This window comes from Apodemus sylvaticus, chromosome 6 (assembly GCF_947179515.1).
Source record: "Apodemus sylvaticus chromosome 6, mApoSyl1.1, whole genome shotgun sequence".
NCBI lineage: Eukaryota > Metazoa > Chordata > Mammalia > Rodentia > Muridae > Apodemus > Apodemus sylvaticus.
Genome location: NC_067477.1, coordinates 3,847,062 through 3,862,961, shown reverse-complemented (window position 1 = coordinate 3,862,961; position 15,900 = coordinate 3,847,062). Strand labels below are relative to the sequence as shown.

Here is a 15,900-nt window from a genome sequence, read left to right as displayed (position 1 = left end):
CGGATGGCATGGGGTGCACAGCAGTCAAACTTCCCAAGTCCACCTAACCCAGCGGCCCGAGCCCTAGGTGGGCTCGGTCACCATTTTAACCCACACTCCTTGTGGAACCATATTTATAGATCTCAATTGGGGGCTGGCTGGTTTTGGCCCTGAGGTTGTGATTGCCTTTGGACCAAATCTATAAGTAGATCAGGGAAAGCCTTGGTTTACATGCAATTAACAGTCCAGATTCAAAATTGACTATTCTTTCCCTTTCTGGGTTGATGCTGTTCGTGGTGGTTGGTTTGGTGGTTTTGTTTGTTTGTTTGTTTGTTTGTTTTTGTTTTTTTGTGTTTTTTTGGAATTTGGTTTTTTTGAGACAGGGTTTCTCTGTATAGCCCTGGCTGTCCTGGAACTCACTCTGTAGACCAGGCTGGCTTCCTGGTGTTTGTTTTTTGAGACAGAGTTTCTCTGCGTAACCCCAGCTGTCCTGGAACTCCCTCTATAGACTAAGCTGTCCGAAAACTCAGAAGATCCACCAGCCTCTGACTCTGGCCACCACCATCCGACTTTTTCTTTCTGTGTTTTATATGACATTTTTCTCATGCTGGAAAGCAATCATGAAGAATGTTTTGAAATGTATTACTTCTTCCCTTCAGCTTTGCTCTGTATATGTGGAGAGAGACTGTATAATTTCAGTTAGCATGTCCTCTACAAATAATAAACACTGAGTATTTTATTGTGCACAGGATCCATTTTGGTAGAGAAAAATCAGTATTTACAACCAGTAGTTTTAACTGTTTATCTCTGCTTAATGGAATCCTATGTAAGAATTTCTGAGATGACTATGAATATCCAATGAATAGACAGGACATGTTCTATTCATAGGAATATGCAAGTAAAAAAGATTAAAGTAAAGTACCATTGTTCAACTACCAACTAGGGTGAGTTTTAGTATTTGTTTTTGGTAACAGCATGGAAAAGAAATGTTTCTATTCAGTACTTCTGTTAGTAACAGAAATGTAAGTAGTAATTTGGGAGATCAGTAGGTATTGATAATGAAAATTAACATAATCTTTAGCATCATGTTCCACTTCAAAATGTTTGATTTTCATGGTATTCATGTGGAGCTTTCTTTTTGTATTATAGATCTTGGGGATTGGATCTAGATCATCAGGCTTATGTGGCAAGCACTTCTACCTGCTGGGTTATCTTGTCGATTCATGCCCCCCATTTTTGAATGTTAGGCTGTATGTGTATATATAAACATGAATATTCATGCTGGACATGATGGCGTACATCTTTAATCCCAGCACTTGGGAGGCAGAGACAGGCAGTCTCTGTGAGTTTGAGGGCAGCCTGGTTTTCACGAGTTCCAGGCCAGCTGAGGGTACATAGATTCTATCTCAAATAAACAAATAACAAAAAACAAACTAATACAACAAAAGGACAATCACTGAATTGTTAACTGTGATAAAGGAGAAATTGAAGTATGTTTTTAGTAGAGAAAACTATGGCCTTATCATAAAATAAGAGCTGGGCAGGTCTTTGTGTGCAATGAAAGCCATCCATCTTTGATGTAATACACGCTGGGGAAAGGTGTGGCAGTACTTATCATACTTACTTCACTTACACAAGCCTGATTGGATTTGCTATGATGCTGGAAACTCTTTCGATATTTACTTTTTTTTCTTCTTTTTTACAGCTTTTAGAGATTAACTGGACAGGACTGACTAATCTTCTGGACATCCCTGGACTGAAGTAAGTGGGCCTGCGTGTAGTAGCCGCTGTGTTCTTTCCTAGCTGCTGCTGCCTTTTGTCACTTTCATCCTTGAGAGAGTAGGTTAACGTGGAGCCTAGATATGAAGTTTCTAGCCATAGAAGTGGAAGTTCTTCCCTATTCTGTAAACATTTAGTGAATAAAAAACAAGGTTGTCCTTTAACAGGCACTTGAGCCACCAACAGCACATTGTCCTGTGAGTGAGTTAGCTGAGTCACTGTCCTCTGTCCCACATAGTAGACTGACACGAGTGCAGTCTGTCTCTTCCTACTTAGCAGGAATATCTGAAATTACAGTCTTCAAAACCTTTTGATGTTTTCATTACTCTGTTTGAAAGTTAAAATTACTTTATTAGTTACATTTGCTTCAATGTTTTGTGATCTATGGATTTTTACCCTTAAGTAGCTTACAAATCAATTACCAAATCTTTGATTTCAGACTGCTTCCTATTTCTGTATGCTTATTTATGCCTCTGAAATGACTGCTAAAACAAGATTTTGCTTCATGTTCAGTTAAGACAGAAGCTTTAATAATCTGAGACATAATCACAAGTAAAACGTATTATGATTTACCAGGTTAAGAGAGAAGTTCTGTTATCTTTAAACGATCTATGGACAGAAAAGTACGTCTTTAAAAGGTTTGTTGCTGAAGTCTGAGTTCATTAGAATCTTGACAAACAAAATACTGACTTAAATTGATGCAAGTAATTTTATTTTTATTTGTAGTGCTAGAGATTAATCGCAGGATTTTATAGTTACCTCTGAGCTACCCACTGAGATTCCCAAATAATATGTTTTCATTTTTAAATAATGCTTTTAATTACTTTTAATATTCACTGTAGAAATAGCACCTTTAAAATTCAGTGCTGTCACTCAGCCAAGACCATGGGTATTGCACACCTGCTCTGAGCCGACCGCAGTTCTTATCACTTGGAATGACATTCTCTCGGGCTCTCCAAGAGAGCCTCACCTGCATTGGCCTTTGCAGCTCATAGAGCATTCTTTGAGGGATGTCAGGCTCAGGCAGATGTTGATGCCAAATGATATGGGCTGTTCATGCAGTCTTACAAGTCTTGACTTGTGCTTTTCTTCAGATGGAGTCTTGCTGTGTGCAGCAGCTGTTCTGCAAATGGCACAGTCTTTCCTGTCAGTTTTACAGAAACTCCAGGGTCACCTTATGTATCTACCTGTCTTGGATAGGTTCCTGTGCTTTTTATTTTCAAGTCAGGTTTTAGTTTTATATATGCTGTACAGGGAAACCAAGAAATGTTCAATTACTTGAACCCTCCCCCTCCCCCCCCCCCCCCCCCCCCCCAGTGAATGATTCCATAGAAAGGGAGAACTTACACTAGAAGTGGCAGTGTTTGCTAGATTTTGCTAGCCAGAGGTGAGCAACAGGTACAAAGGTTAATATATGAAAGCTTCTTTTACTAGTCTTTGTTTAGTGTCGTAGGTAGACTAAAATAAGCAGGCTAATTGATCGTCTTGTCTGTAATTGTAAATTACATAGTATGCATTCTGTAAGTGTCAGTGTGGCTTAGAAGATGTGTCCTGTCTCCTCACAAGACTTCAGCCAATCCAAAACCATTTTATTTACTAAGGATCTCTACACAGTCACTTTGGACACATTCATGAGAATATGCACATGTCATTTGTACACTTGTTTCATCTTACTCAGTGATTTATAATGTAAGCTGAGTCTTTTTTTATATGTTATTATTGATTAAATTTTTTATTTACTTTACACTCTGTTCGCAGTTCCCCCTACCCCATCTCCTCCTAGTCCTGCCCTTTCATCTCCCCTCCCCCCATTGACCCCTGCTTCCCCTCTTTTTAGAAAAGAGGTGGGGCTGGGCAGTGGTGGCGCATACCTTTAATCCTAGCACTTGGGAAGCAGAGGCAGGCAGATTTCTGAGTTTGAGACCAGCCTGGTCAACAGAGTTCCAGTATAGCCAGGGTTATACAGAGAAACCCTCTCCCAAAAAAACAAAAAAAAAAAAAAGAAAAAAAGAAAAGAAAAGAAAAAAGAAAAAGAGGAAAGGGGTGGGCTACCATGGATATCAACTAGCCTGTGCATATCAAGTTGCAGTAAGATTAGGCCCATCTTCCTCTATTGAGGCTAGACAAGGCAGCCCTGTTGGGGGCAAGCAGTGTTGTCAGAGACAATCCCTGCTCCCATTTTAGGAGTCCACATGAAGACCCAGCTGTTACTTGTGTGCAGAGGGCCTAGGTCTGTCCCATGCATACTTTCTGCTTTCACAGTCTCTGTGGGCCCCACATTGGTTGATTCTGTAGGTTTCTTGTTATATCCTTGACCCCTCTAGCTCCTTTAAGCCTTTCTCCCACTTTTCCACAGGATTCCACAGGCTCAACTTAATTTTTGACTGTGGATCTTTATATAAGTTTCTGGGTGAAGAAGCTTCTCTGATGACATAGATGCTAGGCTCCTGTCAGCATGGGTCACAGCTAGTTACTGGTTGGCCTGTACTTCAAAGTCTACTCCGTCTTTTACCTGTACACATCTTATAGACAGGACAAATTACAGTTTTAAGGTTTTCTGGCTGGGTTGTTGTCCCAGTCCTCCATTGGAAGTCATGTCAGGTTATAGGAGATGGCTGATTTAGATTCCTTATCCCCATTGGGAGGAATTCCTAGCTAGGGTCATCCTCATAGATCCTGGGAATTTCCATTTTCTAGATTTCTAGCTCTTCCCAGAGATTCCCCTCTTCCATCTAGTTGTCTCTCCCAGAACTTTCTTTCTCTGTCTTTCCCCCATCTCATCTCTCCTATTCCTATCTCCATCCCTCCCCCATCCAGTCCCTTTCTTCAATCCATACCCCCATGTCTAATCTAATTCCCATTCCAATGAAATTCAAGCATTTCCCTTTGGGCGCTCCTTGTTACTTAGCTTCTTTGGGTCTGTGGTTTGTAGCATGGTTTTCCTATACATTGTCACTAATACTCGCTTATAAATTAGTACATTACCATATTTGTCTTTCTGGATCTGGGTTACCTCACTCAGGGTGATGTTTTCTAGTTCTATCCATTTGCTGTAAGCAGATTTTTTTTACAGTATTATCGTCTAATTATTAATGTGTAAATCTTACGTGTGTAGTATGAAGTTTATATTATAGTATGTTATATAGAACTATATCATTAAAACACGCACTTAAAGGGCCTGGGAATAGTTGAGTTGATCAAATGCTTGCTGTGCCTGAGGACCCTAGGTTGCTTTCTGTCACCTATATAGAAAGCCAGGTATAATCACATGTACTTTCTTTCCTAGCACAGGGACATGATGCAGGCGAATCACTGGAGTTTACCAGCCAGCTAGCTTAGTCTTACAACTTCAAACTCTAGGTCCCAGTGAGTGGCCTTGCTTTAGAAAACAAGATGGAAGACATCTGAAGACCAACATCAAAAGTTGACCTTGTTTTCCACATGCAGTCACACATGCACATGTATCTTTATGTGTATGTATATGTGCACATGTGTGCATGCATCATGCACACATACACACAAACATAAATACTTTAATATGAAACATATACAGAGATAAAGATGCACCTATTGTTAAAAGTAAGCTATCTATTGTATAATAGGGATATATAGAATATCCCTTTAAAATAAGGATATGTTTATATATGCTGTATATAATTTATATATAACTATATACATTTATATAAAATATAGTAATCATTATGATATAAATTGTATGTAATAATATATAAAATTGAGACTACTGCTGTGCAATGGTGGCACATACCTTAAATCCCAGCACTTGAGAGGCAGAGGCAGGCAGATTTCTGACTTCAAGGCCAGCCTGGTCTACAGAGTGAGTTCTAGGACAGCCAGGGCTATACAGAGAAACCCTGTCTTGAAAAAAACAAAACAAAACAAAAAAAAAAAAAAAAAAGAAAGAAAACAGAAAAGAGAGGAGACAGACACCACTAATCTTCAGACCAAGATTTTCAGTTAAACCAGATGGATGTAGTAGTACATACCTGTCAGGAATCCCAGTGCTTGGGAGGTAGAGGTTGAAAGATCAGAGATTTAGTGCCATCCTGGTCTATACAGCCAAGTCTGAGGCTCACCTGTACTATGTGAAACCCTATCTTTAAAAGATTTTCTGTTGTATACATCAAGTATACAGTAAACCTTATGTTAAAAATATTCAAAAAAGATAAATATTTCATAATTGAGTCTAATCTTCCAGACGTTGTAAGATATAGTATAAGTCTATATGGTGTATTCACGGTTACAAAATGAATCTGAGTCATTACAAAATAGGAATAATGTCTGTATCAGTTCACTGTGCAAGACACTTTTGTTGTCATGATGTAAAATAAAATCCCTGTTAAATTTCAAGAAGATCTTACATTACATAGAGGATGTGAAGGAGGGTAAGGTCTGGGTCAGGAGAGGCAGAAAATGGTGGTAGGAGCAGGAACATTGCTGAAAGCAGACTTAGGAACCAGTGCTTGCAAGAAAAGGTGTGAATGCTTGGATGCTGGGGAGGGGTCTGGGAGCAGCATCTACACCTGGTAATTGTCCAGAGGGCTGTGAGGCTGCCTGAGTATTGCACACAATGACTGCTGGGACTGCTGGTTTCTAAGCATAGTACTGCAAGCTAAAGGCAAGTACTATGTTATCCCAAAAGTGAGGATATTCCTCAGAACACTTCATTTAGGAAGGGATCTTCTGTTTCAGCAGGTATTTCAGTATAAACAAAACAGTTACTTTAAGAAAAAAATGCTGAAGGCTGCATAGGATCCTATACCTCCTTACAGAAGAGCAGGTGTACAGTGCCTGCCAGCTCAAGCCTTTCATATTTCTTCAGAAGTATTAACAAGATGGCCCACTGATAGGAAGAATGGGGCTATGTGTGACTGACTCCTTTTCTTTTATTAAACTGAAAGACTTGGAAAGAAAGGGCTATCCCTTATTGTCACACATGGATCAGTTTTGCTTAAGTGATCATGAGAACTGACAGGGCATGTTTACAGGTATAATCACATACATTTGCTAGTGATTTAACACCAGAAGACACTGTCAGTAATCATGCTTCTTTTTAAAATTCAGGGTTCTAGTAAAAGCTTTTTAGAATAAGAAACTTGTGTGAATATGTCTCTAAAAGTATTCTCATGTTTTAATTCTCACTGTTTAATTCTCATATCTCCCTTGAAAACCAGGCAAAAGTAGGTTTAAAATGTTTTCCTATAGTTTTTTATTCATATTACTAAGTTTACTTTACAATGATATAATAGTAGACCAAAACTATTAATGTAAGTAGAATTATGTCTAGAAAATGAAGAAAAAAATAACTAATTTATTTTACTTCATTGGAAGCAATATACAACACCAAGCATGAAATGGATTTGTGAGTGTTTACTATATTATTCTTTATACTTTCAATTATATTTGCAATGTTTATGTTAAAAAGAAATGTCTTAAGTCTGATGAAGCCATATAAGACTTTTTGAAAGGATCTAGAATTTTATGTTACATTACAAAAATAAAGCCTGCCTCATTACAACAGCAGTATAGCTGAAGCTGTTCTGAAATATAGCTGAAATATATTGAAATATTAACTCTAAGTACTATTCTGGGAAAGTTAGAGAACTCCCACCCTGAACATTGATATAGGATCTAAGTTGTATATGTTTGTTGTTAAAGGTGACAACAAGCGTGTGTGTGTGTGTGTGTGTGTGTGTGTGTGTATGTGTGTAAATATGTATATATAAACATATATAATTATCTGATTGTTTGTTCTTTATCTCCCAACTAATAGTGGTTTGTCGGATACTATCATTTTGGATATAATATCAAACTATCTAGTGCTTCCCAATCGAATCACCGTTCCTCTTGTCAGTGAAGTTCAAATAGCTCAGTTGCGGTTTCCCATACCAAAGGTAAGCATGCATTTGTATCCACTAGTGTTTAAAAACATACTAGGACCTTTTCAAGCACAGGGGATGTTATCTTTAGACTCACCTTGTCTTTCTGAACAGCTCTCTTGCCACTTGTCTTAATACATTGCTAGCTGCCCTGCACTACCCAGAGATATTCTAGGGAGTCTCTGACTCTCAAGCTGTCCAGAGACTTCAGGAGTTCTTATGCTTCAGGCATGTTCCTCCAGGGTACCAGTAGGGTTCATTCTTCAAATGTAATCACAAGTCATAAGTATAGCAATAAACAACAGGCAAAAGTCATCTCAGGAAGTATATGCTATATTTGTCTTCTATGGTAATATAATCATTCTCAGTGACAAGTGAGATAATTCTGCTGATACAATGAATATTCTGATATGATGAGTGTAAATTTTTCCTCAAGTATTGGAATGGACTATCTCTGGAATTACTTCATATAATATATATATTATATGAAATTTCATCAGTGAAGTTAGCCTTGCTGTGAAGAGATACCATGACCACAATAACTCCTATGAAGCAAAACTTTTAATAAGGGCTTGCTTACAAGTTCAGAGGTTTAATCCATTATCAGCATGGCAGGACTCGTGGTGTCATGCTGGGCAGACATGTTGCTGAAGAGATAGCTGAGAGTTCTACATCTGGATCTGCAGGCATCAGAAAGAGAGAATAACACTGGGCCTGGATGGGGCATCTGCACCGCCAATGACCATTTCCTCCAACAAGGTCACACATCTTAATCTTTTCAAATGCCACTCCCTAAATATTTAAATATATGAACCTATGGGGTCCATTCTTATTCAGACCACAGTGACAAAAGAGGTCCTTGCATAATAGCTGCACTAAAAAAAAAAAAAAAAGGAAGAACAGAGCTCTTAGATGTGGAGGTACTATTGAACATGTGACTAGATGTATTTCAGTTCCTATAAAAAGTGGAGCATAGAACTAAGTCATCTGTCTATGGAGTCATCTTGAATAAACAAAACTGCTGCAGACAAAGGCAAGGTGTTGCTATGGTTCTTAGAGAGCAGGTCTAAGTGTCATCCAGTTATTGTAAATCCACAGATATTAAGGAAACAGTGCTACTGTGGCTTGTCTACAAGAAACAGTAGTACTGGTACATACTCCTTAGGTTTACTAAAACAGGAGACGGTAAGCTGGTACCGTTTCAATGGCTGTGTAGTTTTCAGTTTTATTTCCTGAAGTAGAAATAACATTGCCTTGATACCCTTTACTTTTTTCATTTAGATTTCAACAATACACAAATGGACAAACATGCATGAGTGTGCATACATATAGTGTGTGTGCAGGCACACACATAAACACACACACACAACATATATATTAATTCTTCTTTCTTTTTTGTCTCACTTTGATGCTGAGGCTCAAACCCAAGACTCATGTTCTTAGCCCTCTCCTTACATTTTTTTTTTAAAGAAAGCATATCCCATTTAATTTGATGATAAAATTGTATTGTAGGCATTCAACAGACGTGATAACACTACATAGAGGGCACTCTTTAAAATATAAAAATTTGTTTTGTGCATTAAGTACAATTAACACTGGAGCTCGCCTAGATCTTAACAGTCTTTGTTCTCTGAGCTTAATGTGAATCTTGGAGGAAACTGTAGCCATATAAAACCACAGGCAGCAATCATTTAGTGCTTTCTAAAGTGTGTTCATCTGCAGAGAAACTTCTCTTCTCCTGAGAAGCCAAGAATATTAGCCTGTAATTTTCTTAAGCATTTGGAGGGAGGATATTACCCTACCAAACTTTATTTGTCATAGAAAAAAAAAGAGTAAATATTTTTCCTCTTGCAAATAAAACGACTTTGGGGAAAAAGTGTTTATTTTCAATGAGCACTACTTCAAAGTTTCAGTTTCTTCCTTTATAAAGTAGGCTTAATAACAATATTTCAGAGAATTGATCTAAGAATTGAATGGCATGGTTGCTGAATAAGAAATGCTTAGTAGCAGGTCTGATATACCCTATCATGTTAGTTATTACCTCCTTAGTCTCAGATTGTAATAATTTTGGTGAGCCTTGTGGGTGTGTGTTATCGACTTCTTGGAGATAAGCATGCTGTCCCACTAGAACCTCTGAAGTCAGTGTTCCCTCTGCCAAAAAGACTTAAGGTTCTCACAGTATTTCTGTTGAGTCCTTGTTGCCAGTCAGCAGTCTTATGATCTAGTGGGTGACATACTATCCTCCTGTCTTTTTTTTTCTTTTAATTTTTTTATTTATTGAAAAGGGAAGTAAAAACACTTTATGATAAAATTAAAGATTTACATGGAAAATATTTCAGATAAACACTTTAAAATTGACAATTTTCATGGAAAATTAAGGTGTAAAGTGGTAGACATGTAAAACATTGCTAAATTAATTGAAATATGGGATAGAAACATTTTATGATAGAATTGAAGATTTACATGGAAAATATTTCTGATAAAATTATAGAAAAATGTAGAAAAACATGTTGGAATTGAAGATTATCATTGAAAATTTTATATAGATACAATAATGGTAGGCATAAAAGTATTGATTTCAGTCAACTAAGTTGATTGAAAGTGGAATTATAAACATTTTCTGATAAACTTGAAGAATTACATGGAAAATATTTCTGATAAAATTGTAGAAATATATAGAAAAACATGTTAAAATTAAAGATTATCATGGAAATTAGATAGATAAAATGATAGGCATAAAGATAATTCTAAGTTGATTGAAGGTGGAATTATAAATATTTTCAAATAACATTGAAGATTTACATGGAAAATATTTCTGGTAAAATTCAAGAAATAAATAGACAAACACGTTAAAATTGACTATTTCATGGAAAATTTTACATGAAGAATGGTTGATGTAAAAACTCTTTCTAAATTAATTGAAGGTGGAATTAGAAACATTTGTGATAAAATCAAAGATTTACATTGGAAACATTTCTGATAAAATGGAGGAAGTATATAGAAAGACATTAAAATTGAAGATTTACATAAGAAATATTTTGTTAGTCTATGTCTTTTTATTGGGGAGTTGAGTCCATTGTTGTTAAGAGATATTAGGGAATAGTGATTGTTGCTTTCTGTCATTTTTGATGTTATTTTTATGTTTGTATGGGTATCTTCTTTTGGGTTTGTTGGAAGATTACTTTCTTGCTTTTTCTAGGGTGCAGTCTCCCTCCTTGTGTTGGCATTTTCCATCAATTATCCTTTGTAAGGCTGGATTTGTGGACAGATATTGTGCAAATTTGGTTTTATCATGGAATATCTTGGTTTCTCCATCTATGATGATTGAGAGTTTTGCTGGGTATAGTAGCCTGGGCTGGCATTTGTGTTCTCTTAGGGTCTGTATGAGGTCTGCCCAGGATTACCCTCCTGTCTTAATTCTTGTTGTCTAAGTACACGTCACAGCTGATCAGTCACAGTTTCTGCTGAGGTGTATGCTTTGTGTCTTCCATTCTCCACAGCGAATGGTCAGTGGTTTGTTCCTCTCCTCAGGGTGTCCTAAGGATTCATTTTATTGAAGCTCAAGATCTTCAGGGAAAAGACACCTACCTTAAAGGCCTTGTCAAGGGAAAATCAGACCCCTATGGAATTATTCGGGTGGGCAACCAAATCTTCCAGAGCAAAGTCATCAAAGAGAACCTTAGTCCAAAATGGAATGAAATATATGAGGTAAGCAGTGGGGTCAAGGCACTCCCTAAATAACAGAGGGGGCACAAGAAATCTCATTCCAGACCTGTCGCACAAGCAAACCTGTGTGGCTAACTTGGATCATTATTGAAGGTTTTCACTGTTTCATTTTTGAGAAAGTTTGTACTTTCCTACCACAAAATAGTCTTGAAATGTGGATATATGATAGTTTTAAGCAGTAGTTTACATAAGGCTACCACAATGATTTGTGGCAATATATTTTTAATTGTAAATGGGTTTTTCTGATTATAAAATATTATATTGTTAAAACATATAAACATAAAAATATACTGTTTTATACATTTTCATTTACTATATCTGGACATCTCAGTGGATAGACAATTTTGTTTTTGTTACATTGTTTCCTTTTTCATTGTTTTGTTGTCTCTTTTTCTTTTAAACATTTTATTTCCTTCCCCTAAGATGGTGTTTGTTTATTTACTTATATCCTGTGCTGGCCTGTAACTCCTGATCCTTCGGCTTCAGCCTCCACCCACCCTTCAGCTGGGGGTTCATCTCCACACCCCGCTAGGGTGTACTCGACTGTTGTCAAGGTCATTCCATTGGATTTCTTGACCTGTGCAGGCCTGGGCTACTGAGTGCAGTACTATAGGTAGTGCTCCTTAAGTGTAATGTCATATGTATAAATTATTGGATTCAAAATTGGAGGTTTTCAGAGAACAGACTTGATGTTGAGAACAAGGTGTGTCTCTCCCTGTCCTGTTACCCTCAGTCCTCTGTCACCTGGCAGTTGCTATTCTCTGAATGGCTAAATGTTTTTCAAGACTTGGTTCTGAAGGGAGCCAGTTCAGAATGTAGGACTGTCCTGCATCTTCACTCTAGATCTTATGTATGGTGACTTCACACTGCCACCTAGTTTCAGGAGCTTGTGTTTGGCCCACTGACACAGAATTCAGATAACCAGAAACAGGTCCAGCAGACTTGTTCTGTGGGCAAATATTTTAGAATGCATGCGTTCTGACAGTAAGAAAGTACACTTTTAAAACTGCTTACTGCAAGAGAAAAGTTGACCGTAATGTTTGTTATAAGCATCTTTGATTGTGGTAGTAAAACTCCCTAACTACTAACCGTTAATTTTCAGGCTTTAGTGTATGAACACCCTGGACAAGAACTGGAGATTGAACTCTTTGATGAGGATCCAGACAAGGATGACTTCTTAGGAAGGTGAAAAAAGGGCTTGGGACACCTGGTGCATACTTACACATTTTAAATGCTGTTTACATAGGATGTCTAATTTACCACATATTTTAAAAAATATTTTTACTTCTAAAAATTCCTTGTTGTCCCTCACAGTGACTTACGCTTAGGTTCATTCCGTCTTTCCATTAGGCTGTGCAAACTGGGGAGCCAGTGAATGCAGGAGCCCCCCAGCCCCCAGCCCTTCTTTGTACAGGGAAGTCTGAAACTACTTTCTTCCAGGTTGTAAATATGGGTTTAGTTTTAAGCTTTTCTGCTTGCTAGGGTACCGTCACTTACATGGTACCCACATATTGGGATGGTAAATAATGGTTTGTTTACTCCAGTTGAAGAACTAATATAACTGGGAAAATGGGCTTTGAAAATGCATTCCTGACTGACAGGTGGCTCAGTGGTTAAGAATGCTTGCTGCTCTTCTCAGTACCTAGTGCCCATGTCACATGGCTCACAGCTGCCTGAAACTCCAGCCCCTCTGGCCTCTGTGGGCACCTGCATGCACCTGGTTTTTACACACACATATACACATATTAAGGTAGCAAAAATAAATATTAAAACATATGTTTCCAGGACTGAGAAAATAGCTCAGTTGGAATGGTTCTCATGATTCATACCAGTAGCAAAATTGCAGTTATGAAAATAATTACAATCATCATATTGTTTATCTCCATTACTGTGAACTCTTTATACACCTCTGCCCTAATGCTGCCAGTGCATCACAGTGTGTCCACAATGAAGTCAGTTTGTTATTCTGTGCTTTTTACATCTTGTGAGAGATGGCTCAGTGGTTAAGAATACTTGCTGCTCTTCCCAAGTTCAGTGCTTAGCACCCATGTCAGATGGCTCATAGCTGTCTGTTATAGTAGTTCTTCTCCTGGAAAAAACAAATCAGTATTTACTGTCTCAATATGTGTGTACATCTCAGACCTCTACATATGTGATAAATGTCATACAGCAATTAAAATAAGTTTATAGTTGGGTGTCATTACAACTTGAAGAACTGTTTTAAAGGGTCACAGCATTGGGAAGGCTGGGAACCACTGGCTTAGTGGTTAGAATGCTTTCATTGAAAGCACAAGAGACCGTGCACAAACGAGAGAGGGGGTGGGGGTGGGGGCTGGAGAGGTAGCTCAGTGGTTAAGAGCACCATTGACTGTTCTTCCAGAGGTCCTGAGTTCAATTCCCGGCAACCACACGGGGGCCTGCAACTCATCTGTAATGGGATCCAATGCCCTCTTCTGGGTGTATCTGAGAACTACTATGGTGTACTCATAAATAAAATAAATCTTTAAAAAAAAAAGTTGGGCGCAGTGACACATGCCTGTAATCCCTGAGGATTACACTGGGGAAGCAAAGACAAGAATATCCTCGGGGCTAATTAGGGGCAACTAAAGTCCTAGGTAAATTCCGTTCTAGATCAGTGAGATACCGTGTTTCAAGAAAAAAAAACTATACCTGAAGAAAAAATAAAGAAAAATATGGCCTCCACAGCTGTGTATTTGTATTTGTACACATAATGAATAAATGTGCATATACACATCTAATATGTGTTTATCTAATTAAGGTTACTTAAGTGAGTTTCTTGTGGAGGGGGTGGTGAAGGATTAGGTTATATTACGTTACCAAGGATTAGGCCTTATCAATGGTATGGTCTCATGTGTTAGGCTCTAACTTGAGAATCTCTAAGACCCATGTGTTGTACTATGATTTCAGAATCCGTGATTGCATACATAGCTTAAGTAGGAGCAGGAACATGGTCCAATCAAATATGTATGTAAGCCTGTTGATAAGAGGCTGGTAAAGCAAGTAGGAACATGTCATTGACTAGGGGCTAAGACTGGACTGATTCACCCTGAAACCTAGATTGTAAGAGAGGAAGGAGATATGTTCAAAAATACAAGTATACTAATCTTTTATCATCATTGCTAGCTAGCTCCAGTGCGGTAGTGCCATGATTCAATTAGAATATGAGTGTTTGATGGTAATAGAACCTACTCTTAGACTGCTAAGAGACTTGATATAGTGTGGTCTTATACTTCATTATGGAAATAACTGTGTCCATAGTGATGACAGATAGCACTAAAGGATAACAGAAAAACTCGTCAGCTCACCAAGCATGGTGGTGTACACGTTAATCCCACTACTTGGGAAGCAGAGGCAGGCAGGTCTCTTGAGCTAAAAGCCAGCCCAGTCTATATAGTGAGACCCTGTCTAAGAAATAAAATCATCTGCGGCTGGGGAAATCAGTGCATAAAACACTTGCCATGTAAGCATAAGGATCAAAGTTTGGACCCACATAAATGCCAGAAGAGCAGGGCAACTGCCTGCAGTTCTAGCAACTGGAAGGCCGACGCTGACATGGCCAGACAATCCTGCTATTTAAACTAGTCATATCAGGCTCTGGGTTCAATTGGAAGACTGTCACAATGAGTAAGATGAAGTGTTTGAGGAAGACTCCTGATGTTTGTCTCAGGCCTCCATGTGTGAGAGCACTGTCAGTGCCTGAGATAGTCATATAGGTTTCCACGTGCATGCACACATGAGCACTGTCAGTGCCTGAGATAGTCATATAGGTTTCCACGTGCATGCACACATGAGCACTGTCAGTGCCTGAGATAGTCATATAGGTTTCCACGTGCATGCACACATGAGCACTGTCAGTGCCTGAGATAGTCATATAGGCTTCAATGTGCATGCACACATGAGCACTGTCAGTGCCTGAGATAGTCATATAGGCTTCAATGTGCATGCACACATGAGCACTGTCAGTGCCTGAGATAGTCATATAGCCTTCCACGTGCATGCACACATGAGCACTGTCAGTGCCTGAGATAGTCATATAGGTTTCCACATGCATGCACACATGAGCACTGTCAGTGCCTGAGATAGTCATATAGACTTCCATGTGCATGCACACATGAGCACTGTCAGTGCCTGAGATAGTCATATAGGCTTCCACGTGCATACACACATGAGCACTGTCAGTGCCTGAGATAGTCATATAGGTTTCCACATGCATGCACACATGAGCACTGTCAGTGCCTGAGATAGTCATATAGACTTCCACGTGCATGCACACATGAGCACTGTCAGTGCCTGAGATAGTCATATAGGCTTCCACGTGCTTGCACACATGAGCACTGTCAGTGCCTGAGATAGTCATATAGGCTTCCACGTGCATACACACATGAGCACTGTCAGTGCCTGAGATAGTCATATAGGCTTCCACGTGCATGCACACATGAGCACTGTCAGTGCCTGAGATAGTCATATAGGTTTCCACGTGCATGCACACATGAGCACT

General features: G+C 38.6%; 1 protein-coding gene across 2 annotated transcripts in view; it reads left to right on the top strand.

Annotated features, from left to right (window-relative positions):
- The window catches only part of Esyt2 (extended synaptotagmin 2), a 103,047-nt gene that overhangs the window by 61,534 nt on the left and 25,613 nt on the right, over positions 1-15,900 (top strand). For both annotated transcript variants that reach the window (XM_052184846.1, XM_052184847.1), the window contains exons 7-10: positions 1,685-1,740; positions 7,550-7,670; positions 11,187-11,363; positions 12,484-12,566. In XM_052184846.1, the coding sequence (XP_052040806.1) occupies positions 1,685-1,740; positions 7,550-7,670; positions 11,187-11,363; positions 12,484-12,566 (437 nt within the window). The remainder of the gene's footprint in view (positions 1-1,684; positions 1,741-7,549; positions 7,671-11,186; positions 11,364-12,483; positions 12,567-15,900) is intronic.